Source organism: Mobula birostris, chromosome 10 (genome assembly GCF_030028105.1).
Source record: "Mobula birostris isolate sMobBir1 chromosome 10, sMobBir1.hap1, whole genome shotgun sequence".
In the NCBI taxonomy this organism is placed as follows: Eukaryota; Metazoa; Chordata; class Chondrichthyes; order Myliobatiformes; family Myliobatidae; genus Mobula; species Mobula birostris.
The window spans coordinates 113,908-140,680 of record NC_092379.1 but is presented as its reverse complement, the minus strand read 5'-3'; the positions used below and the strand labels follow the sequence as shown (position 1 = coordinate 140,680).

At 44.4% G+C, this 26,773-nt stretch overlaps 1 protein-coding gene across 1 annotated transcript in view; it reads left to right on the top strand.

Moving 5' to 3' along the window:
* Positions 1–23,644, top strand: part of LOC140203745 (uncharacterized) — a 94,240-nt gene extending 70,596 nt beyond the window's left edge. Inside the window, exon 3 of the mRNA XM_072269781.1 lies at positions 20,773–23,644. Coding sequence (XP_072125882.1) covers positions 20,773–21,529 — 757 coding nt within the window. The 3' untranslated portion in view covers positions 21,530–23,644. The remainder of the gene's footprint in view (positions 1–20,772) is intronic.
* Positions 23,645–26,773: the final 3,129 nt, after the last annotated feature.

Sequence of the window (26,773 nt, the reverse complement as noted above, 5' to 3'; positions counted from 1 at the left end):
AGCACGAGAGGGCATAATTTTAAGGTGCTTGGAAGTAAGTACAGAGGAGATGTCAGGGGCAAGTTTTTTTTACACAGAAAGTGATAAGTGCATGGAATGGGCTGCCGGCGGCAGTGGTGCAGGCAGAAATGATAGGGTCTTTTAAAAGGCTCCTGGATAGGTACATGGAGCTTAGAATAATAGAGGGCTATGGGTAAGTCTAGGTAGTTATAAGGTAAGGACATGTTCGGCACAGCTTTGTGGGCCAAAGGGCTGTGTTGTGCTGTAGGCTTTCTATGTTTCTAACTGGAAACTGACTGAAAAAGTTGTTTATTTCTGCAAGATGCTGGAGGTACTCAGTGGGTCAGGCAGCATCTATGGTGTAGTGGCAGCTAATAGTGATATTCTGATGCAACTCAGTTAGCCACCCTCACATGGGGGGAGTTCACATTTTGTACAAGCAGAGTTATCAATAAAGTTCAGTTGAATATCCTGAATGCTGGCATCTTGGTGTGTTCTGCACTATCCTGAGTATTGAACACAGCACATGGAGATAAATAAATAGTTAACATTTCGGTCTGAGACCCCTCACTATGCCTATCTTGTTCATTCCTCTGCTTAGATGCTGCCTGACCTGCTGAGTTCCTCCAGCACTTTGTGTGTGTTGCTTGATACTTTCAGCATCTACAGAATCTTTTTCTCCTTTCTGCGGAGCAAGGAGATGATGCTGAGGTTTTAAAAGACACTAGTCAGACCATTGTCATCAGTTTTGGGCCCCATATCTCAGAAAGGATGTGTTGTCATTGGAGAGAGTCCAGAGGAGGTCCATGGGATGATACTGGAAAGGAAGCAATTAACATGAGGAGCATTTGGTGGCTTTGGGCCTGTACTCACTGGAATTTAGAAGTGGGGATCTCATAGAAACCTACCAAATGTTGAAAGGACTAGATAAGTTGGATATGGAGAGGATGCTCCCATGGTAGGGGTATCCAGAACTAGAGGGCACAGCATCAAAATTGAGGGGTGACTTTTTAGAACAGAGATAAGGAGGATTTTTTTTTTAGCCAGAGAGCAGTGAATCTGTGGAATGCAGTGGAGGCCAAGTTCGTGGGTATATGTAAGGCGGAAGTTGATAGTTTCCCGATTGGTCAGGGCATGAAAAGATGGTGAGAAGGCAGGTATGTGGGGTGAGTGGGATCCGGGATCAGCCATGATGGAATGGTGGCGCAGGCTCGATGGGCTGAATGGCCTAATTCTGCTCCGATATCCTTCCAGTCATTTTTCCCTCGTGTTCTCACCTGCCAATTACTTCCCCCTGGGTCCCCTTCTCCTTCCTATCTCCTATGATCCACTCTCCTCTCCAGTCAGATTCATTCTTCTCCAGCTCTTGACCTTTCCCACCCACCGGGTTTCACCTATCACCTTCCAGCTAACCTGTTTCCACTCCCTCACCTCTTTAATCGGGTATCTTCCGTCTTCCCCCTCAGTCCCGAAGAAGGGGCTCGGCCCGAAACGTCAACTGTTTATTCTTTTTCATATATATTTTAAAAAAATTTTAATTTTTATTTTTCATATATGTTGCTTGAGTGCTGCGTTCCTCCAGCGTTTTGTGTGAACTGCTTTGTATTCCCAGATCTGCAGACTCCACCATCGGCGACCAGATGATCCAATGCGCATGCGTAAGGTTACAGGCCGTTCCGGATCTGCACTTGAGCTCGGGAATCGGCAGCAGGTAGGGACGGGATCCGGATGGGGATTTCATCGGCACCAGTGTCCGAACCGTGAATGAAGGACAGTCATTGTGAGCTCTAGACATACCTTGGCTCCACAGTCCCGGTCCTTTCCCTCTCGCTCAGCCCCACGATCCGTACCCGAGCGCTTGGAAGCTTTCTGCTTGCGCACCGCCGAGACGTTGCGGATAGACGGCGCTCCCTTTCTTAGGGGTTTCTGGGTAAAGAAGCAGCCATGTGTGATACTATCCGCTTTTTCACCGCCAGTCCATAGGACGTGTTTAGAATCGCAGGCGGAGTGAATGGGAGCGGATGCATCTCCTAGACTCTGCCGATCTCTAGCAATCTAAATCCAGGGATTGAGAACTTGGAACATGAATATAGTTCTGACTTAATTTTAGATGAAAAGTCTAGCTTCTAGTCATTGAAAATGTCAATCAGTGGTGCATGGAGAAAATCATCTATGTTCAACTTCTTCTTGTTCTGTGCACAGTTTCAGCACCATTTTCAATTTTCTGATTGTAAGCCAAATCAAACGTGATGATGAATTAGCAGGCAGGAGAGAGATTGAAAATTTGGCTGAGTGGCATCTAACAGCAACCTCTCACTGTCAGCAAGACCAAGGAACTGATTGTAGAGTTCAGGAGAGTGAAACTAGAGGACTATGAGCAATGTCCCCTCTAATTTTTAGTAGTCAGTGTGTGTAAAAATCTTGTGTAAATTTTTTTCCTGTGACAAAAGTATGTGTGCACTGAATGCACACATGGTACAGTTTATGTAGGTTTACAAAATATTTGACATAAAACTGCAGAGTAACAACAAAATAACATACATATTTAAGTCACAGTTATTTCTTTTCTCTCCTGTGTTTGGCATTTACCCATTCTTTGTAAACTCTATCTAGACTAATAGAACTTCCATCCAATTGATAGCTTTTGATTCTCATTAACATATCCAAATGACATTCACCTAAACGGTTCCTCAGCTTGTTTTTGAGTTGATTCATTAGGCTAAAACCTTGCTCACAGTCCGCACTGGACGCAAGAAAGGTTCCCCCAATGTCCATCAACTGTGCAAGGTTGCAAAACTGTGCATTTTGAAGTACAAATGCCACCATTTGAGCAAAGTTTGAAATCAGTTTGGATTTAATTTTTTCTTGCATGGAAAATTTGAAATAATTAAACTAACTTACAGTATTTTCAGCTAGAAAATCATCATATTTTAGATATAAGACATTAACTTGTTCATCACCAAATGTGAAGTCACAATCTGCAATTGTGGAGAAATCAAAAGCTGACCATTCTTGTACCTCATCTTCAGGAAACCCTTCTTCTAAGTGAACACAAAGACTATTTATAAAAGTCAACAGTGAACTTGTATCTACTGTGATGTTTTCCTCATGTTGTTGGCTTAGCAAAACTTTAACTTTGTCACTCCACAAAACATTGTCTCCCAGATACTACTTTCTTACCTTGTTAATTTTGCTTCGTGCAAAATGAAGTGAATCAATCGGAGTCAGGCCACTCTTTTGCAGAATCTTGCACAGTGCAGCCAGTTCATCAAAGACATCACTTAAAACCTGTAAAGCTATTCTGTATGTGATGTTTATCAATTTCTTGTGACAGTATTTAGCTACAGGGTCATTTGACTGATCTTCTTCAAAGTATGTGATCAGTGCCTCAATTTTTTTATTATTGCATGCAATGCAAAATGTCTAGATAACCATCTGACTTCATTAAGTGGTCTGAAAGCAACAGCTTCATTTTCAGAGGCCTCTGCAATTTCTGTAAATTCACATCTTTTAACTGCAGATCGAGAAAACATTGTATAGATAGTTCTCATCAAAGTTTCAATGTCTCTGATGCAGCTGTACAAACCAGAACAGGAAAGGTGAGGTGATGTAAATTAGTGATGTGCATTGTGGTATTTGAAAAACGGACTAACTAGTTAACAGAAACATTTAGCTAAAAGATTATTTTCAAAAAGTATAATTATTAATTACTACATTATTTTAGGTAACTAACTTTTTGTGCGCACATTAATTTTCTTTGTGCGCTGGTTGAAAAACATGTGCGCATGCATACACACGCACAGCTTAGAGCAGGGGTCCCCAACCTTTTTTGCACCGCGGACTGGGGGGGTGGTGTAGGTGGTGTTAATCACGACCGGAGTATAGGTGATAAGTCAACTATAAGTCACTTATCAGTGGCTAATACACGCAATTTTGTTTCTAAAAGGGTTTATCTAATGAATTTAATATTAAACACTCAGCGCATATTTTCCTTGCATGAATATAGTGATAAGTCAATTATAAGTCATAAGGAGGTTCCCTTATGTCCAGTCTATTCTGCAGTTTAGTTTTCGTTGCATTCATTGCAGAAAACTCCGCTTCGCAGAGATATGATGTTGGAAATGGAAGCAATGTTTTCAGTGCTTTCGTGGCTATCTCAGGATATTCAGCCCTGACTTTGATCCAGAATGCTGGCAGGGATGTTATGCCAAACATACATAGCATAGCATTGCTTGTTAGGGAAAATATTACAGCAGTGCTCAGGCAGGACAGATTAGAGGGATTGTCTACTGAGTCCTTATGGGTGGAGCTGAGAAGCAGGAAAGGTAGGGCCACATTAGTGGGATTCTATTACAGACCACCCAATAGTCAACGAGAATTGGAAGAGCAAATCTGCAGAGAGATAGTAGGCAACTGCAGGAAACATAAAGTTGTGGTGGTAGGGGATTTTAATTTTCCATATATTGATTGGGACTCCCATACTGTTAGGGGTGTAGGTGGTTTAGAGTTTGTAAAATGTGTTCAGGAAAGTTTTCTAAATCAATATATAGAGGGACCAACTAGAGAGGATGCAATATTGGATCTCTTGTTAAGAAACGAGTTAGGACAAGTGACGGAAGTCTGTGTAGGGGAGCACTTTGGTTCCAGTGATCATAACACCATTAGTTTCAACTTGATCATGGACAAGGATAGATCTGGTCCTAGGGTTGAGGTTCTGAACTGGAAGAAGGCCAAATTTGAAGAAATGAGAAAATATCTAAAAAGTGTGGATTGGGACAGGTTGTTCTCTGGCAAAGATGTGATTGGTAGGTGGGAAGCCTCCAAAGGAGAAATTTTGAGAGTGCAGAGTTTGTATGTTCCTATCAGGATTAAAGGCAAAGTGAATAGGGATAAGGAACCTTGGTTCTCAAGGGATATTGCAACTCTGATAAAGAAGAAGAGTGAGTTGTATGACATGTATAGGAAACAGGGAGTAAATAAGGTGCTTGAGGAGTATAAGAAGTACAAGAAAATACTTAAGAAAGAAATCAGGAGGGCTAAAAGAAGACATGAGGTTGCCTTGGCAGTCAAAGTGAAGGATAATCCAAAGAGCTTTTACAGGTATATTAAGAGCAAAAGGATTGTAAGGGATAAAATTGGTCCTCTTGAAGATCAGAGTGGTCGGCTATGTGCGGAACCAAAGGAAATGGGGGAGATCTTAAATAGGTTTTCTGCGTCTGTATTTACTAAGGAAACTGGCATGAAGTCTATGGAATTAAGGGAAACAAGTAGTCAGATCATGGAAACTGTACAGATTGAAAAGGAGGAGGTGCTTGCTGTCTTGAGGAAAATTAAACTGGATAAATCCCTGGGACCTGACAGGGTGTTCCTTCGGACCTTGAAGGAGACTAGTGTTGAAATTGCAGGGGCCCTGGCTGAAATATTTAAAATGTCGCTGTCTACAGGTGAGGTGCCGGAGGATTGGAGATTTCCGTTGTTTAAAAAAGGATCGAAAAGTAATCCGGGAAATTATAGGCCGGTAAGTTTAACATCGGTAGTAGGTAAGTTATTGGAGGGAGTACTAAGAGACAGAATCTACAAGCATTTGGATAGACAGGGACTTATTAGGGAGAGTCAACATGGCTTTGTGCGTGGTAGGTCATGTTTGACCAATCTATTGGAGTTTTTTGAGGAGGTTACCAGGAAAGTGGATGAAGGGAAGGCAGTGGATATTGTCTACATGGACTTCAGTAAGGCCTTTGACAAGGTCCCGCATGGGAGGTTAGTTAGGAAAATTCATTCGCTAGGTATACATGGAGAGGTGGTAAATTGGATTAGACATTGGCTCAATGGAAGAAGCCAAAGAGTGGTAGTAGAGAATTGCTTCTCTGAGTGGAGGCCTGTGACTAGTGGTGTGCCACAGGGATCAGTGCTGGTCCATTGTTATTTGTCATCTATATCGATGATCTGGATGATAATGTGGTAAATTAGATCAGCAAATTTGCTGATGATACAAAGATTGGAGGTGTAGTAGACAGTGAGGAAGGTTTTCAGAGCCTGCAGAGGGACTTGGACCAGCTGGAAAAATGGGCTGAAAAATGGCAGATGTAGTTTAATACAGCCAAGTGTGCGGTATTGCACGTTGGAAGGACAAACCAAGGTAGAATATACAGGGTTAATGGTAAGGCACTGAGGAGTGCAGTGGAACAGAGGGATCTGGGAATACAGATACAAAATTCCCTAAAAGTGGCATTGCAGGCAGATAGGGTCGTAAAGAGAGCTTTTGGTACATTGGCCTTTATTAATCAAAGTATTGAGTATAAGAGCTGCAATGTTATGATGAGGTTGTATAAGGCATTGGTGAGGCCGAATCTGGAGTATTGTGTTCAGTTTTGGTCACCAAATTACAGGAAGGATGTTAATAAGGTTGGAAGAGTGCAGAGAAGGTTTACAAGGATGTTTCCGGGACTTGAGAAACTCAGTTACAGAGAAAGGTTGAATAGGTTAGGACTTTATTCCCTGGAGCGTAGAAGAATGAGGGGAGATTTGATAGAGGTATATAAAATTATGATGGGTATAGATAGAGTGAATGCAAGCAGACTTTTTCCACTGAGGCAAGGGGAGAAAAAAACCAGAGGACATGGGTTAAGGGTGAGGGGGGAAAAGTTTAAAGGGAACATTAGGGGAGGCTTCACACAGAGAGTGGTGGGAGTATGGAATGAGCTGCCAGACGAGGTGGTAAATGCGGGTTCTTTTTTAACATTTAAGAATAAATTGGACAGATACATGGATGGGAGGTGTATGGAGGGATATGGTCCGTGTGCAGGTCGGTGGGACTAGGCAGAAAATGGTTCTGCACAGCCAAGAAGGGCCATAAGGCCTGTTTCTGTGCTGTAGTTTTTCTATGGTTTCTATTCTTTCCAGTCCATCATCATTTGCAAGCTCGAGGAGTTGATCTTCTTCCCGTGCTGACATGGATGATTCACCGGGGACATTCACAAATGGGTCATGAACCTATTCCTTTGCACATCTTGGGTCATTTGCGGTTGGGAAGTAACGCTTGAATTCTGTCGACAGCAAAGATTGGTGATCACGCACTGGCTGTGAGAAGGATGGTGCAGCCTCAGTCTCTCCCAAAATCCCAGATAATGTTAGAAACTTGGCAAATATGCCCATGTCCACTCGCTGTCCCCACAGTTCCAGTTTGGCTGTGAAAGCTGACACTTTATCTGCCAACTTGAAGATAGTTGTCATTCTCCCCTGAAGTGACAAATTGAGTTCATTGAGCAGGTTGAAGATGTCACACAGATAAGCGAGTTTTGCTATCCACTCCTCGTCACTGAAGTGTGCTGCTGGTGGGGACTTTTTTCCTGAAAGGAATCTCTGTAGCGACTCTCTTAACTCAAAAACCCTGACCAGGGCTCTCCCCCTTGATAACCACCTGACTTCAGTGTGTAAGAGATCCATTTCCTCACAAAGCTGCTCAAACAGACGTGAGTTAAGGGCTTTTGCATTGATGTGATTGATAACTTCAGTAGTGTCATTCGCATTAGGGTCAGGGTTAAGATCAGGTGACATTTTTCGGCTAGTCATCACTTCCCTGTGTGTGACACAGTGTGTAGACTAGCATTCAGGTGCAACCTCTTTGACTCGGGTAGTGAAACCAGACTCGTTAAACCGTTCCAGCAGCTGTGCTTCGATGTCCTCCGCTATGTCATTGATTCTCCTTGAAACTGTGGTAGCTGAAAGAGAAACCTGTGCCATCTTGTTAGCTGCAGCTTCTCCCAACAGTTCACGGCACAAGTCCTTGGCAGCGGGCAAAATCAATTCTTCACCAACAGTGAAAGGCTTCTTAGCCTTAGCAATACGGCTAGCCACTAAGTACGATGCTCTCAGAGCAGCAGCATTTGTGGAGGTGGTGGCTCTCAGCACTTGCTTCTGTCCGCTTTTGCTCACGTTTTTTTTTCCGCTCAAAAAACTCAACAGGTTTGTCTTTAAGTGCAGGGTGCTTGGACTCAAGGTTCCGAAGCAGTTTTGAGGGCTTCATTGCATCATTAGACAGCTTGTCTCCACATATCACACACGGGGCTTGGAGTGTGCAAGTCACTGGTCGCAATAAAGACATTTTATACGACTCGTCGTATTTTCTGTTGAAGGAAGCTTTCTATTTTTTTGCAGTCTTGGCCTCAGCTGTCTCTGCGTTATCATCATCGTTAGGCCTTTTATAGATAGATAGATATATTTTATTAATCCCGAGGGAAATTTGGTTTCGTTACAGCCGCACCAACCAAGGATAGAGAGTAAATATAGCAATACAAAAAACCCCAACAATCAAACACCAAAATGCAAACTATGCCAGATGGGAAATAAGTCCAGGACCAGTCTATTGGCTCAGGGTGCCTGACCGTCCACGGGAGGAGCTGCACGTTCGATGGCCACAGGCTGGCTGGAACGACCTCCTGTGCCACCAAGTGTTGTATCACGGTGGAATGTGGCCGAAGTCCAACAGTAAAAAGTTCAATATTCAGTCTGCAAACACGTTCCTCGATCGTAATATACCCCGGATTGCACTATCCGTTGTTAGCCAGATCAGTAAGCACCCAACTCCTTTATGCTTACCGCTCTCAGTACACTTCTGGTCAGCCGGAACGGTATTACCAAACGAACTCCTCTTCTCCAAAAGTCTCTGTTGTCTCGACCTGGTCCTGTTTCCTCGGCTTTGTGATCCCCTCTATGTGTTTTCCTCCGGATTTCAGCAGGGGTGTCCGCCACTCTGTTCGCTAAGCCACCCGGTATTTGCTGGTCCGTGGAATACACAATGCGACCTTGCTTCTGTCCCACGTGTTGGGATGTAACCATTTCCAGCGCTAAAGAAAACCCAAATAAAACTCTTTCCGCGAGGAAACTATATGAGTCAACTGCACCTTTCCTCATACCCTGTCCCCTACCATCTCTTCCAAAGAAACTCTCAAGCACATTTGTTTTTCACTCATCCGGTAGTTGTAGGTTAATGACCGACCTGATGTCCTCGCGTGCTTTCAAGTTCAACAGTGGGCGTGACAGGGTATGAGGAAAGGTGCAGTTGACTCATATCGTTTCCGCGCGGCCCGGTAGCACATGCTTTGCGGCCCGGTGGTTGGGGATCGCTGGCTTAGAGGGAACACAGACTATGAGCCAGTCCTTATTGGAGCAATAAGGGTGGAGGGGGTTAGCAACTTTAAGTTCCTGGGCATTATTATTTCAGGGGATCTGTCCTGGAGCCAGCACACAAGTATAATTGTGAAGAAAGCACAACACTGCCTCTACTACTTTAGGAGTCTGGTGATTTGGCATGACATCTAAAATTTTGACAGACTTCTCAGCTCCAACTTTGTTCATCTCCAACGTTACATATTTGCATTTAATTTTATTCAGGGTGATTGCAGCCTGTTTCAGTTTCTACAAGGCAGCTTCCACTCTTTTGTCATGTTCCTCACTTGAGCCTCTGAAGATGAGTGTATCAACAATTAGATAGACTACTCCTTCCAGTCCATTCAAAATTTTGTTCATCCTCATCTGAAAGAGTTCAGGGGCTGATGAGATGCCAAAGTGGAGTCTCTTGAAGGCATCATGTGATAAAAATTGTGAGCTTCTGTGACTCAGGAGCTAAGCGGACCTGGCAGAACCCAGAGTTTGAATCTAGTTTGGTGAAGTACTTTGCTACAACCAGCATACCCAATGTGTACCAGACAGCAGAATAAACTTCTCCTGTCTCACTGTTTTATTCAATTTTGTTAGATTGACACGGGTCTTCACTGTGCCAGGGTCTCCCAGTGGCCACACATTTTAATTCTACATCCCATTCCCATTCTGACATGTCTATCCACGGCCTCCTCTACTGTAAAGATGAAGCCACACTCAGGTTGGAGGAACAACACCTTATATTCCGTCTGGGTAGCCTCCAACCGGATGGCATGAACATTGACTTCTCTAACTTCCACTAATGCCCCACCTCCACCTCGTACCTCATCCGTTATTTATATACACACATTCTTTCTCTCACTCTCCTTTCTCTCCCTCTGTCCCTCTGACTATACCCCTTGCCCATCCTCTGGGTTTTCTCCCCCTTTTCCTTCTCCCTGGACCTCCTGTCCCATGATCCTCTCATATCCCTTTTGCCAATCACCTGTCCAGCTCTTGACTCCATCCCTCCCCCCCCCCCCCACTGTCTTCTCCTATCATTTTGGATCTCCCCCTCCCCCTCCAACTTTCAAATCTCTTACTAGCTCTTCCTTCAGTTAGTCCTGACGAAGGGTCTCGGCCTGAAACGTCGACTGTACCTCTTCCTAGAGATGCTGCCTGGCCTGCTGCATTCACCAGCAACTTTGATGTGTGTTTTTTCACTGTGCCATCTGGTTTGGGAACAGGAACAATGCCCACACACCAGTCAGTAGGTCCATTCACTCTTGTTATGATGTCAAGTTCATTCTTTCAAGTTCAGCTTTGACTATTCATCCATGGGATTCGTATAAACCTCACTCTAGTTAGAGAGTAGGGCATCACTCCAGACCTCAGTTGGATAAGGTACTCTTCTTTCACACCCCAAGGCTGTGGACAACTCCAGGTACTTGTGCCACTAATCACTGTTTAGTCATCCCAACCTTACAATGAGGTTCAGCTTCTCCATGGCATGTCATCCCAGTCATGGTGAGAAATGATTCTGAACAACATACTCTTTTAACTGTTTCTTATTTTTATGGATGGAAGTAGTAAATATTCCTTTCACACTGAGCTTATGTTTCTCTGGCCCCATCAGCACTTTCTTAGTTGGGCTTAATGTGATGCCTGTTTTCCTCGCCAGTTTTATGAACAGACATTAATTTTGTGTCCATTTTGTACGTCACTGCCTTATTTTGCAACTGAACCATAATACACCAGCCTTGTCTATTTGAATCCAGAGTCCTAAGAAAAGCTCTCTCTTCATCTGAATTATGGTTTTCTTTGACCTCCTGACCTGTTTTTGACTGACATTGGCTTTTATAATGGCCAACTCTATTGCATTGGTGACATTTCACTTCTTTGCAGGACAGAATTCTTTGATGTGGAATGGAGACTTGCTGCATACCGTGCAGTTGGACAGTTTCCCTGTTCTTTGTTTCTGTTGTGTTTGTGCAAAGCTGTACTGTCACTGCTTTCTACAGTCTTGCTGACTCACCTTGTTTGTACCCTTCTTTCTGAACAGCACTCGGTAACAAAATATAGATCTGTATCAGTTTGTTGGATTGTGATATTCTCCTTCATTACCGTATCTACTGCTGGCTGAGGTAAAGTTCATCCTCCAATAGTCAACTCTCAGGTCATGCATCCAATGGCAACATTAAGACTTCCAAAGGACGTTCCATCCTTTGGTATAACTCATGGCTATATGTCTGTCCCGCCGATGCATATTGCAAAAGACTCATTATTTATAGACAGACTAGACAATGAACAATTCTCTTAAATACTGAAAACACAATTTCAAATTTCTGTCTTGTCATCTCTTCCAGGCAAGCAAGCCCAAGTCTCTCCCTTGATGACATTTTGATATAGCTTTCCCTTACTTTATGTTTTTTTTCTCTCTTACTGTACCACTTAAATGGCTGTGGTATGTTCTTCGTGCTGGATGTTGGAGAACTGGGAGATGCAGAGTCTCCCAGGGAACTGCATCTGCATGAAGTGCATTCCGCTGCAGCTCCTTGAAAACCGTGTTAGGGATCTGGAGCAGCAACTGGATGACCTTTGGCTTGTATAAGAGAGTGAGGAGATAATTGATCAGTTAGTACAGGGAAGTAGTCACCCCGAGGTTGCAGGAGGTGAGTACCTGGGTGACTGTCAGGAGAAATGTAAGTAGGCAGTTAGAGCAGAGCACCTCTGTGGCCATTCCTCTCAAGAACAAGTATACCGCTTTGGATACTTTTGTGGGGAATGACCTCCCAGGAGAATGCCGTGGCGACCAGGTTACAAAAACTGAGCATGAGTCTGTGGTGCAGAAGGGAGAGAAGAAGGGAGCGGTAGTGATAGGGGACTCAATAGTGAGGGGAACAGCCAGGAGATTATGTGGACGTGAATGGGACACCCAGATCATATATTGCCTACCCAGGTGCCAGGGTCAGGGATGTCTCTGATCACGACCACAACATTTTGGAGAGGGAGGGGAGCAGCCAGAGATCTTGATACATATTGGTACCAATGACATGGGAAGGAAAAACAGAGATCCAGAAAAGAGACTTTGCTGGGTAGAAAACTGAGAAGCTGGACCTCACGAGTAGTAATTTCTGAATTGCTGCCTGTGCCATGTGCCAGTGAGGGTAGAAACAAGATGATTTGGCAGATAAATGCACGGCTGAGAAGCTGGTGCAGGGGGCAGGGCTCTTGGATCATTGGGATCTCTTCTGATGGGGGTATGACTTGTTCAAAAGTGACGGGTTGCACCAGAACCCGAGGGGGACCAACATTCTCGCGGGCAGGTTTGTTAGAGCTGTTAGGGAGGGTTTAAACTAATTTGGCAGGGGAGTGGGAACTGGAGTGATGGGACGGTGGTAAAAATAGTGTGCAATTAGACTGTCAGGAACGGTGGGCAGGTGATGGGACATAGTTGCAGCCAATAGGCTGAGTATCAAAGCATCAGGGATGCAAAATCAGAAAAGATAGCAAATATGGTACTCAAGGTGTTGTATTAAAATGCGCATAGCATAAGAAATAAGGTTGATCATCTTGTTGCACTAGATTGCCAGGTATGATGTTGTGGCCATCACTGAATTATGGCTGAAGGATGGTTGTAGTTGGGAGCTGAATGTCATAGGTTACACACTGTATCAGTGGGGTAGAGAGGTTGGCAGAAGGATGGCGTGGCTCTGCAGGTAAAAAATGGCATCAGATTTGTAGAAAATGTGACGTAAGATCGAAAAGTTCACAGGGATTGAATCTTTGTGGGTTGGGTTAAGAAACTGCAAGGGTAAAAGGATCCTGACGGCAGTTATATACAGGCCTCCCAACAGTAGCTGGGGTGTCAACTACAGATTACAACAAAAGGGCAATGTTATGGTAGTCAAGGGAAATTTTAACATGCAGGTCAATTGGGAAAATCAGGTTAGTAATGGATCTCAAGAGAGTGAGTTTCTTGAACGCCAATGAGATGGCTTTTTAGAGCAGTTTGTTGTTGAGCCTACTATGGGATCAGCAAAACTGGATTGGGTGTTATGTAATGAACCGAAGGCAATTAGGGAACTTAAAGAACCCTTCAGAACCAGTGATCACAATATGATTGAGTTCAACTTGAAATTTGAAAGGGAGAAAGTAAAGTATGATGTAGCAGTATTTCAGAGGAGTAAGGGAAATTACTGTGGTATGAGAGAGGAGTTGGCCAAAGTAAATTGGAAAGAGCTGTTGGCAGGGATGTTAGCAGAGCAGCAATGGTGTGTGTTTCTGAGAAAAATGAGGAAGGTGTAGGACATATATATTCCAAAGTGAAGAAGTATTCAAATGGTACAACTATGGCTGACAAGGGAAGTCAAAGCTATTGTAAAAACAAAAGAAAGGGCATACAGCAAAGCAGAAATTAGTGGGAAGATAGAGGATTGGGAAGTTTTTAAAAACCTACAAAGGACAACTAAAAAAATCGTGAGAAGGGAAAAGATGAAATATGAAAGCAAGTTAGCAAATAATATTAAAGTGGATCGTAAAACTTTTTCAAGTATGTTAAAAATAAAAGAGAAATGAGAGTGGATATAGGACCACTAAAAATGAGGCAGGAGAAATAATAATGGGATATTATAAAAAGGAGATGGCTGATTAAAGAAATGAGTATTTTGCATCAGTCTTCACTGTGGAAGACACAAGCAGTATGCCTGATGTTGTAGTGTGTGAAGGAAGAGAAGTGGGTGCAGTTACTATTACAAGAGAGAAGGTGCTCAAAAAGCTGGAAGAGCTAAAGGTATATAAGTCACCCGGTCCAGATGAACTGCACCGTAGGATTCTGAAAGCGGTAGCATTGGAGATTGTGGTGACATTTTTAATGATCTTTCAAAAATCATTGGACTCTGGCATGGTGCCAGGGGACTGGAAAATTGCAAACGTCACACCACGGTAGCAGACAGGAAATTATAGACCAGTTAGCCTGACCTCAGTGGTTGGTAAGATGTTAGAGTCAATTGTTAAGGATGAGGAGATGGAGTACTTGGTGACACAGGACAAGATAATACAAAGTCAGCATGGTTTCCTTCAAGGCAAATCCTGTGTGACGAACCTGTTGGAATTCTTTGAGGAGATTACAAATAGGATAGATAAAGGGGATGTAGTGGATGTTGTATATTTGGACTTTCAGAAGGCCTTTGATAAAGTGTTAAACATGAGGCTGCTTACCAACTTAAGAACCCATGGTATTACAGGAAAGTTACTAACATGGTTAGAGTATTGGCTGATTGGTAGGAGGCAGTGAGTGGGAATAAAATGATATTTTCCTATTTGGCTGCCAGTGACTAGTGGTGTTCTTCAGGGGACGGTGTTGGGACCACATCTTTTTATGCGGTATATAAATGACGTAGGTGATGGAATAGATGGCTTTGTTGCCAAGTTTGCAGATGATAGTGTTGAGGGAACAGGTAGGATGCAGAAAGACTTAGACAGATTAGGAGAATGGGCAAGAAAGTGGAAAATGAAATACAATGTTGGAAAATGCATGGTCATGCACTTTGGTAGGAGAGATAAATGTGTGGATTATTTTCTAAACGGGGAGAAAATCCAAAAATCTGAGATGCAAATGGATTGGGAGGCTTGTGCAGAACACCCTAAAGGTCAGCAAATGCCATGTTAGCATTCATTTTAAGAGATCTAGAATACAAGAGCAAGGGTGTGATACTGAGACTTTATAAGGCACTGGTGAGGCCTCGGCTTGAGTATTGTGAACAGTTTTGGGGCCCCTCATCTTAGAAAAGATGTGCTGGCATTGGAGAGGGTCCAGAGGAGGTTCACAAGCACGATTATCATACAAGGAACATTTGATGGCTCTGGGTCTGTACTCACTGGAATTCAGAAGGATGAGGGGGGATCTCATTGAAACCTTTCAAATGTTGAAAGGTCTAGACAGAGTAGATGTGGAAAGGATGTCAGGATAGAGTGGCACCCTTTCAAAACAGCAGAGAAATTTCTTTAGCCAAAGGGTGGTGAATTTGTGGAATTTGTTGGCAGACGCAGCTGTGGAGGCCAGGTCGATGGGTGTATTTAAGCAGAGATTGTTAGGTTCTTGATTGGACATGGCATCAAAGGTTATGGGGAGAAGGCTGGGAACTGGGGTTGAGGAGGAGGGAAAAAAACAAGATCAGTCATGATTGAATGGCAGAGCAGACTTGATGGGCCAGATGGCCTAATCCTGCTCCTATGTCTTATGGTCTTATGGTCATGGTTTTTCTCAATATCATTCATAACAACACGTATTGGTGGGTTACTTAAAAGTATCCAAGTCTTCTGATACTTGCCCACATTTTGAACTTGTTTCAAAGAGGAGGTTAAATTATTAATGTGGGGGAATGTGGAATTCTCCACCAACATAAAACCTTTCTTCACCATCATCACAGGTACCCGTTAGTCCATTGGTTCGTGTGAGATTTCCAGTGTGACATAAGGGTGTCTTTTCCCAAACCTGTTCTTTTTGTTGCTCATCTGATACCCAATTTGGTACCTGATTACATCAAGTTGTATTAAGTTCATACCAATCATGGCAAGCAACCAACTCAGATCTCAGTTTGATGTCTTTCCTTAGATGTGAGGTCCATGTGGTCAATAATCAGATTTTTTGTATCTGGAAGAGACTTCAGAAATTTAAAGGCATCCAGAGTCACCTGTGATGCACTACAACCAATTCAGTCTGTATTAGTTTCCTAAAGGCATCCAGAGTCACCTGTGATGCACTACAACCAATTCAGTCTGTATTAGTTTCCTAATTCTGCTATATCTGAGGTACTAACCATGACTACTCCTGATACATTACATGCTTCCTGATACATTACATGCTTCCACTAATTTCAGAAATTTAAAGGCATCCAGAGTCACCTGTGATGCACTACAACCAATTCAGTCTGTATTAGTTTCCTAAAGGCATCCAGAGTCACCTGTGATGCACTACAACCAATTCAGTCTGTATTAGTTTCCTAATTCTGCTATATCTGAGGTACTAACCATGACTACTCCTGATACATTACATGCTTCCACTAATTTCAGTAGTCCTCTCTTCTTTCTATTTTTGACTGACTTAAATTCACACCGCTTAGTTGTCTCCCAAGATGATGAGCAAACAACTGTCTCACTGTAGATGAGCACCATTTAAAAATTTAAAAATTACCGGCAGGGGCTGTTATTCTGGTACCAAAGTGACAAATTCCCCCTTTTAAAATACAACAAAAGGCAACTAAAAATCTATAAGGAACAGAATGAAATATGAGAGCAGACTAGCCAATATTATAAAGCAGAATACCAAAAGTTTTTTCAGTTATATAGAAAGTGAAAGGGAAGTGAGAGTTGATATTGGACCACTGGAAAATGATCCTGGTGAGGTAGTAATGGGGGACAAAGAATATTTAAGGCAGAAGTTGATCATTTTCTGATTGGTCAGGGCATTAAAGGATATGGGGTTGAGTGGGATCTGAGATCAGCCATTAAGGAATGACAGAGCTGACTCGATGGACTGAGTGACCTAACACTAGAATGTGGTCTATAGGTTATATGAAATCTCTGCTTGATCCCGAAAAGTGCCATGACATCTTGCTTTGTCTGGGCTGTAAAATGTGTGCCTTGATCCGATTCTATACTTCGAGGTAAACAGCAGCAAGTAAAGACCCTCTCCAATAAGATTTTTGCCGCGGTTTTGTCCATGATTGTCTTAGTTGGGAAAGTTTCCATCCACTTGGTGGAAGTATCTACCTCTACAAGAATATATTTGTACCCTCCTGTGATGGGTGGCAAGGGTCCAACATAATCTACCTGAAAATTAGTCCAAGGCCCCTGCACATGTTGGAGGGCTTCTATTCTTTACATTTTTATCAGGATTATATTATTATGCACAGATCAAGCAATTATTGACATAGTGCTCTGTCATCCTTTATCCTAGGCCACCAACACATCCCCTTTATCTTTTCCAGGGTGCTTTTGGCACCCTAGTGCCCCCATAAGTCATGGTACCAGTGGATCATCTGATTTCCTCCTCCCTCTGGGGCCACAAACCTTCCTTCATATAGGATCACTCTAACCTTAACATGTATACCCTTGAGCTCTTTGTATATTTCTGACTCTGCTCCTTCTATTAATTTTTAAAAATTCTTTAACTTTCTTCTGCTTCTCAGTTAAATCCTTAACCTTAACCTGGTGTTCCTTCTGCCTTCCTGTCTCCCCATTCTGCGGCTGCCATTCCTGCCCATCTAAAGCACCTTGCCTCGCTAGCAGTCTTCTTATACCCCTTGGGATAATTTTGAGTGGGTTTTTGCATTTATGACTCCATATTCCGTCCCCTTTGCTTCTTCAAATATAGAGGGCAACAGACCAGCAGATGGGAGGGGCTTTCCGTTAGCTGAAACAAAACTTCTTCCCCCAGAGGCAAATGTTCTATAAGGCTTTTACAAATGTACAAACTATCAGAATGTATGAGTGATCCAGGCAGAAAACATTCTGGGTGGCTAACGACATATGCCACAGCTACCAATTCTGCTACCTATTCACTCATGGTGCTGTGTGTCTTTAAAGCTATACAATACCTTTCCTGGCCATTTCCTCTAGATTGTGTGTGTGTGTGTGTGTGTGTGTGTGTGTGTGTGTGTGTATTTTATATCTCTCTCAACCATCTGAACCATTTCTCAAAGTCCCTTAAGGAATCAAATGTCTCGGAGGGCTTTATTCGGTAAGTAGATATAGGTACTTTAGGTATTTGCTCCATTTTCCTGTATGTTCGTTTATTTATTATTTTATTTATTTGGACAACACACACTTTTCTCTCCCTGAGAGTTTGACTGACTTCTCTACTCTGCCTGTGTCTCTGTGCACTTCTCCAGGCTAGTAGTATCCACTTTTGGGTGTAGCTTGAAGGTGTTGCCTAGCAACCTTGGCCAGTTCTCAGATCTTGCCTCATGGTGCATACAATTAGCAAACCAGCATACGCAGTTTAGAATGACAAGTCTCTGGATACTTTTCATACATATAGAACAGCAACAGTCCATTAAGCCCACAGTGTTGTGCCAATCCAGCTAAAACACTAATCAATAATGCCAAAACACTAATCCCTCTGTCTTATAGTCCATATTCCTCTATCTTCTTTACATCCATGTGCATATAAGACATAAGACAAAGGAGCAGAAGTCGGCTATTTGGCCCATCGAGTCTGCTCCACCATTTTATCATGAGCTGATCCATTCTCCCATTTAGGCCCACTCCCCCGCCTTCTCACCATAACCTTTGATGCCCTGGCTACTCAGATACCTATCAATCTCTGCCTTAAATACACCCAGTGACTTGGCCTCCACTGCTGCCCATGGCAACAAATTCCATAGATTCACCACCCTCTGACTAAAAAAATTTCTTTGCATTTCTGTTCTGAATGGGCGCCCTCCAATCCTTAAGTCATGCCCTCTTGTACTAGACTCCCCCATCATGGGAAACAATTTTGCCACATCCACTCTGTCCATGCCTTTCAACTTTCGAAATGTTTCTATGAGGTCTTCCCTCATTCTCTAAACTCCAAGGAATACAGTCCAAGAGCGGACAAACGTTCCTCATATGCTAACCTTCTCATTCCCGGAATCATTCCAGTGAATCTTCTCTGTACCCTCTCCAACGTCAGCTCATCCTTTCTTAAATAAGGAGACCAAAACTGCCCACAGTACTCCAAGTGAGGTCTCACCAGCGCCTTAGAGCCTCAACATCACATCCCTGCTCCTATACTCTATTCCTCTAGAAATGAATGCCAACATTGCATTCGCCTTCTTCACTACTGACTCAACCTGGAGGTTAACTTTAAGGGTATCCTGTACGAGGACCCCCAAGTCCCGTGGCATCTCCGAACTTTGAATTCTTTCCCCATTTATCCAAATGTCTCATGAAAGCCTCCAATGTATTTGCCTGTACCACAATACCAGGCAGTGCATCCCAGGCATCCACTCATTGGGAGGCCCCAACTCTTCTAAATGCTCTAACATATGTGAACAAGAACTGTCATACTGTAAATTCTTCTTTGTTGGGAGTCTCACTTAGTCTGTAGCATCAATTCACGATGATCAACATATAGTGCTCATTACTGAGGGACATTATTGTTAAGAAAGTGTATGGTGTATCGGCCTTCATCAACTGTGGGATTGGGTTCAAGAGCCGTGAGGTAATGTTACAGCTATATAAGAACTTAGTTAGACCCCACTTGGAGTACTCTGTCAAGTTCTGGTCACATCACTACAGGAAGGATGTTGATGCTATAGAGAGAGTGCAAAGGAGACTTACAAGGATATTGCCTGGATTGGAGAGCATGCCTCATGAGAATATGTTGAGTGGACTTGTCCTTTTCTCCTTGAAGCGACAGAGGATGAGAGGTGACCTGATAGAGGTGTATAAGATGATGAGAGGCATCAGTTGTGTGGATAGCCGGAGGCTTTTTCCCAGGGCTGAAATGGCTAACACATGGGGGCATAGTTTTAGGGTGCTTAGAGGTAGATTCAAGGGGAATGTCAGAGGTAAGTTTTTTACACAGAGTGGTGGGTGTGTGGAATGCACTGCCAGTGACGGTGGTGGAGGTGGACACAATAGGGTCTTTTAAGAGACTCTTAGATAGGTACACAGAGCTTAGAAAACTAGAGGACTCTGTGCTAGGGAAATTCTAGGCTGTTTCTAGAGTAGGTTACATGGTCAGCATAATATTGTGGCCCAAAGGGCGTGTAATGTGCTGTTGATTTCTATGTTCTATTACATTGCAGAGCACACCAGGACACCAGCATGTAGGATATTCAGCTGAACTTTATTGATACTCTCTTATACAGTATGCGAGCTGCTCCCACTGAGTAGCATAGCAACAACACTATTAACGACCACTACATCTCCCTATCTTGGGTGGGGGGGGGGGGAAGAAAAACTAGACGGCTACTTTTTATCTACAGAGACTAAAATGATATAATCTGAAATGCTGTCCTTCACCTATTGATGTATTTTATAAATCTTTTTACAGGTGACAAATGACAAAGAATTTTTGAGAACGGGAATCCCAAACACAACAACAAGCCGGTTTTTGCTGCCTTTGCCCAGATATTTAAAGAGTGACCAGGTATTTCCTTTGTAACACCAATATATCAGTTGTGATCCTTGGAGGTGAAGAAGTATCTCATCCCAGCTGGAAATGTGTTTTGTGTCTGAAATGAAGTTTTCTGTAGTAATGCAGTGAAATCCACTGGAATCGTGGTGCTGAGAACACACCAGCATTTGTTCACTGGAGATCACTTCTACAACTACATTGATTATACAAGGGTTTCACTACGTCTGACATCTGATTGTACTGGCAGGTCCTCATTCCCTCGTGCAGGAAGGGATTTTCTCATTTAGCCAACCTGCAGACAAACCAGTGAATTCACACTGGGGAGTGGCCATTCATCTGCTCTCTATGGGACAGGATCTACTCAGTCATCTAGCCTGGAGACACATCAGAAAATTCACAGCAGTGAGAGTGAGAGTCCATTCACTTGCTCCGTGTGTGGGAAGAGATTCACTTAGCCCACCTGCAGACACACCAATGAACCAGTCGCTTCACACTGGGGAGAGGCCGTTCACCTGCTCAGACTGTGGGAAGGGGTTTACTCGGTTATCTGACCTGAAGGGACATCAGCGAGTTCACACTGGGGAGAGACCATTCACCTGCTCAGACTGTGGGAAGAGGTTTACTCAGTCATCTCACCTGAAGGTACATCAGCGAATTCATACTGGAGAGAGACTGTTCACCTGCTCAGACTGTGGGAAGGGGTTCACTCAGTCATCCCACCTGCAGAACCATCAGTCAGTACATACTGTGGAGAGGCCATTCACCTGCACAGACTGTGGGAAGAGATTTACTCGATCATCCAACCTACAAATACATCAGCGTGTTCACACAGGAGAGAGGCCATTCACCTGTTTTGTGTGTGGGAAGGGATTTGGTCATTCTTCTAACCTACTGGCACACCAGCGAGTTCACATAGGGGAGAGGCCATACATCTGCTCAGACTGTGGGAAGGGATTCACTCGATCATCCCACCTACTGACACACCAGCGAGTTCACACTGGGGAGAGGCCGTTCACCTGCCCAGACTGTGGGCAAGGATTCACTCGGTCATCGCACCTACTGACACACCAGCGAGTTCACACTGGGGAGAGGCCGTTCACTTGCTCAGACTGTGGGAAGGGATTCAATTATTCGTATGCACTGAAAGAACATCAGCGAGTTCATACTGGGGAGAGGCCATTCACCTGCTCTGACTGTGGGAAGGGATACACTCGGTCATCCCACCTTGTAAGGCACTACCGAGTTCACAAAAAAATTTAAATAAGATGCATGCATGCAACCTGCACAGTTGCCGAATCCAGAGGCAAGTTCAAAAGTGACTGTTGGTGTTGAGCTCTGCAATTATTGCTGCTGTTCATGAAACCCGGTTCTGCACCCTGGTCACTGGGCATGGGAGGAGTTTCTCCTGCTGATAGGAAGCATAGGTAGAGTAGACAGGGAGCATCTGTTTCCCAGGGATGAAATGTCTAATACCATTGGGCATGCATTGAAGATGAGAGGAGGTAGGTTCAAAGGGTATGTGAGGGTAAGTTTTTTTTTACTCAGAGTCATTGAGTGCACTGCCTGATATGGTGGTGGAGGCAAATACATCAGAGGCTGTTAAGAGACATTTGGATAGGCACGTGGATGTAAGAAAGATGGAAGGATATGGATGTGGTGTAGATAGGAGGGATTAGTATTTTTTAAAATTTGTTTGGCACGACATTGTGGGCTTACTGGCCTGTTCCTGTGCTGTACTGTTCTATGTTTTATTAACATCGTTCGTTATACCTTCCTTATTCCTCAGCTTCACCCGTAACGACTCTCGACAAGTTCTCTAGTCTGTCCTGACGAAACACTGCTGTGATGTTTTCCCTAACTGGTAACATCACCCTTCCTCCTTTAACCCCTCCAGCTCTGTCACGTCTGAAACAATGGAACCCTGGAATTCTGAGCCGCCTCTCCTGCCCCTCTGGCAACCAAGACTCACTAATGGCTACAATATCATAATTCTATGTGATAATCCATGCCATGAGGTCATCTCCCCTTTCTACGAAACCTCTTACATTCAAATATACACAGCTCAGAACATTAGTCATACTGTGCTCAGCCTTTTGATTCATGACTATGTCTGAGGTCTCCACAACCTCTCCACTATCTATTCTAGCACTCTGGTTCCCATCCTCTTGCAACCCTCAACACCTGTGCAGTTCTAGCAAGCCCTCCCTTTAAGATAGTAGTCCCCTTCCAGTTCAGATACAAGTCATCGATTGTGTACAATTCTCACCTTCCCTGGAAGAGAGGCCAATAATCCAATAATTTTATGCCCTCCCTCCTACACAAACTCCTTGGTCACATGTTATAATGTATAATATTATTTCTGGCCTCATCACTAGCAATCAGGTAGTAATCCTGAGATAGCAACCTTGGAGGTCCTACCCTTTAACTTCACACTTAACTCCCTGAACTTCCTTTGCAGAACCTCATCAATCTTCCTATATAGACTAATAACAATGCCTATTCACCTTCCTGCTAAATAATGCTGAGGACTTGATCTGAGTTGTCCTGGACTCTTCAGGCAACATACCATCTGGGAGTCTCTTTCTCATCCACAGAATTTCCTTTCTGCTCTCCTGGTAAGATGGTGGTGTGTTCAGTTGTAGCAACTTCTACAGGTCAAGATGCTAATGTCCTATTTCAATGTATTTTTATGATCACAAGGTCCTGCTATACATTAAGGAACTAAAGTACTGCAGGTCTACCCCATCAGCAAGTTGCTCGCTGGCAGAGAAAATCAAGCTGTGCAATGTGCTGCTGCCTGAGTCGATGGAGGCTTACAGTCTAATAGAGAGTGGCCATCTTGATTGCTTTTTTTGTGATTGCAAGACCCTTTTAGACGTTACTAATGTAATATGCCGCAAGTTTGATTTATTGGGGAAGAACGGGGCGGGTGGCAGGGGAGCTGTGTGCCCTCTGTTGTAGCAATGATTAGGCCCCAAGCCATGTGTTGCCTGTTTACAGTCGCCAGGAGAGCGGCGTTGAAGCTGGTGCTGTTTTCCCTCCCCCAGTGATCGCTCACCAGAAGACAAACTCTGTTGTGGTTGACTGCAGATTCCAGCTGTACTCAGTGGACTCGGCGCCTCAAGCCACGGTATCACCAGAGAGAGCCATCAAAGCTGGTGCATTCCACTGAGGGTGCTGAGGCACAGCATCTGGGCTGGAGTCAGTGGTGCCCTGCACCCTCCCCAGTGTTCACTCGGCAGAAGACAAGCTCCACCGTATTCGGCTGTAGATTGATAGCTCTAGTTTGTCCTCTTTTATTCTGTGATTGTGATACCACTTGTACCTGCTATCTTGTACATGCCGCATGTGGCTGTTGGTACTGCGTTTTGCACCTTGGCCCTGGAGTTACAGTTTCATTGCCCTGCATTTATGAATGGTTGAATTACAATAAAACTTAAATTGAACTGACGATTCCCCTATTTATCATTGCAGCTCTCCCCTTCTCCCCCATTTACTTCTGATTCACAGAGCCAGTCTCAAGTGGCAGAGCCCTGATTGCACCTTGGATTGATCTCTCTGTCTATTTGTCTCTGTGTGTGTCTCTCTCTATCTCTAATATAGGGTCAGGGTGACAGTATTTGGGCCGTGGGAGAATCATTCCCCTTGAGCTTCTTGATCTCATAACTTGAGATTCAGTGTAACACAACCCTGCCAATTTGATCTGGCCCGCATCTTCATTAACTAGATCCAACACTTGCCTTTATTGGATCTTCCTCCTCCTTACACAAGACAGCGGGTTTGTGGGGGTATGGCCAGGGCTAGTGCGGATGTGTTCCCCCTTGGACATTAGGATTAGGTTTGACTGTAGGGCTGGTGGATGTATATGTGGGGCTGGGAGAGAAAAGTTTGTGGAGTTTAGTGTGAGGTGTGTGGGCTATAGCGGATAGGGTAGTGGAGCCACTTTAACCTGATCCGACACCACTTGGCTTAATGAGCTGGGTGTGCACTGGGACACATCATCAGTAATGCAACATGGGATCACTGGGTGTTTCGGGTCTTTAATCATTGGACACTCTCTCACAGGCGACCCAACCACGGTTGATCAGGCGTGGCTTATGTTTAACCCATGGACCAAAATAATGACAGGCATATAATTCTGCATGTTATGGGTATTTTAGACTTCTTTACTTGGCTTTATTTTGACCATTTGGGGAGTAGAATCTTCTGAGGCCCAGTTGTCAGGTTCAACTTCCCTACTTTATATTAGCACTGGTCTTTATTTTGCATCTGTATGCCTGGGATTGCATGGGTTAAATTAACAGTGTTTTCTGGAGATTTAGTATCACTCCACCTTGTCACTGAGCTTAGTGGTAACTGGTTTTCTCTGGACCCAGCTTTGTTGGCTTTTTTTATTTGCATTTCATGGACTGGGAGATTGAAAAGCATGTCACTGTTAAATTATGTTGACAGTATGTGGGCACTAGGAGAATCATCCCTCTTGTGCTTCTTGATTTTGTCAATCGAGATCAGTGTATGCAACCCTGCCACTTTGATCTGGCCCATGCCTTCATTAATCAGGTCCAGCACTTGCCTTTATTGGATTTTCTTCCTCCTTACATAAGTCATCGGGTTTGTGGGAGTGTGGTCAGGTTTAATTGGGATGTGTCTCAGGTCAGTGGGGGTGTGTGCTCCCTTGCACCTTAGGGTTAGGTTTGAGTGCAGGGCTGGTGGATGTATATGTGGGGCTGAGAGATATAAGGTTGTGGAGTTTAGTGTGGTGAGGTATGTGGGGCCATGGTGGATAGGGTAGTGTATTGGAGCTGCTTTAATCTGGACCATGCCTTTCATTATCCTGATCCGACACCAGTTGGCTTAGGGTTAGGATGGAATTACTTCAGCAGTGGGCAAAATATCCCTCTAGTGTTTGTAGATCTCGTGCTGGAGATGTAGTATCACTTCATCTTGCCACTTTGTTTTTGGCCCACGTTGTCATCATCTAGGTCCCTGTCTCACCTTTATTGGGATCCTCCTCCTTGTTAACCTCCCTTCTAGAGTTTAAGTTACGAATGGAGAGTTGTTGCTTATAGTGTTTGGGGGGAGGGGTTTATCGGGAATGGGTGCTCTGATCTGGAGGTTGTGCAGTAACTACTTGAGGGGATTTGTGGGGAGGGCTAGGACTGGGAGTAGAGTTTGGTAATGGGGGTGGAGGATTCACGGCAATGGGAGGTGGGGTGGGAACTGGCTGGGGGGGCGGGGAGCGGTGTAGAGCAGGACCTTGCAGTGGTGGAAGAGCTAAAAGAGGAACTGAACTGCTGGTGACGTTGGGTGAATTTGGTCCCCTGGTGGGGAGAGAGCTTGGGTTTACGGGGCTGTTTAGGAGGGTTGGAGATGCTAGGTTTAGGGGTAGGGCTGAGTACTGCGGATGCAAGAGGGGATGGTGGGGGTTGGTGTTACGTAAGTCAGCTTTGTGGAGTGTAGCTTGGGTTATTTTGGGTGCTGTCCGATTTAGATGGGGTGCGCGGTCTATTGGAAGTTGGGATTAGGGTGAAGGGTAGGGTTGGGGATGTTTGTGGGGTTGCGCAGGTAGTGTTCAAGTGGTGATGTGGGGTGAACCTGGCTCCCTGGTGGGGAGAGGGCTCGGGTTTATGGGGGAGTGTAGAAGAATGGAGTTGTCAGGTTTAGGGGTATGGCTGGGAAGTGGGGCTGCGGGACATTGCAGTAGAGGGAGGGGTTGAAAAAGCACCCGAACTGATGGCGAAGTGGGTTAAACTTGGCCCCCTGGTGGAGAGAGGGCTTGGGTGAAGTTTTTAGGCTTAGGGGTTAGGTTGAGATTATGCGAGCAGTGGGCGAATCAGCCCTCTTCTGCTCCTTGATCTCGTCACTTGAGATTCAGTGTCACGCAACCCTGCCACTTTGATCTGGCCCAGGCCTTCATTAACCAGGTCCAACACTTGCCTTTATTGGATCTTGCTCCTCCTTACACAAGTCATTGGGTTTGTGGTGGTGTGGCCAGGGTTAATCGGGGTGTGCCTAGAGTTAGTGGGGGTGTTGCCAGGGTTAATCATATTCGGGTTAGGATGCGAGTATGCGGGCAGTGGGCAAATTGTCCCTTTCGTGTTTGTGGATCTCTTACTGGAGATGCAGTATCACTTCACCCTGCCACTTGGTTTTTGGCCCACGTTGTCATCGTCTCGGTCCCTGACTTGCCTTTATTGGGATCTTCCTCCTCTTTAACCTCCATTCTGGAGTTTAAGTTAAAATGGTGGAGTTCTTGCCTATGGATAGTGTTTTGGATTAGGGGGCTTTTTTATAGGGACTGGGTGCAGTATCTGGGGGCTGTGCAGTAGCTAATTGAGGGGTGTTGTGGGGAGGGACATGCCTGGGGTAGAGTTGGGTAATGGGGGTTGAGGGTTCACGGCAAAGGGAGGTGGGGTGGGGTGGCAAATGGTATTGCGGCGGGGGGGGGGTTCCTTGCCGTAGGGGGGAGGGCTGAAATAGGAGCCTAACTGCTGGTGATATTGG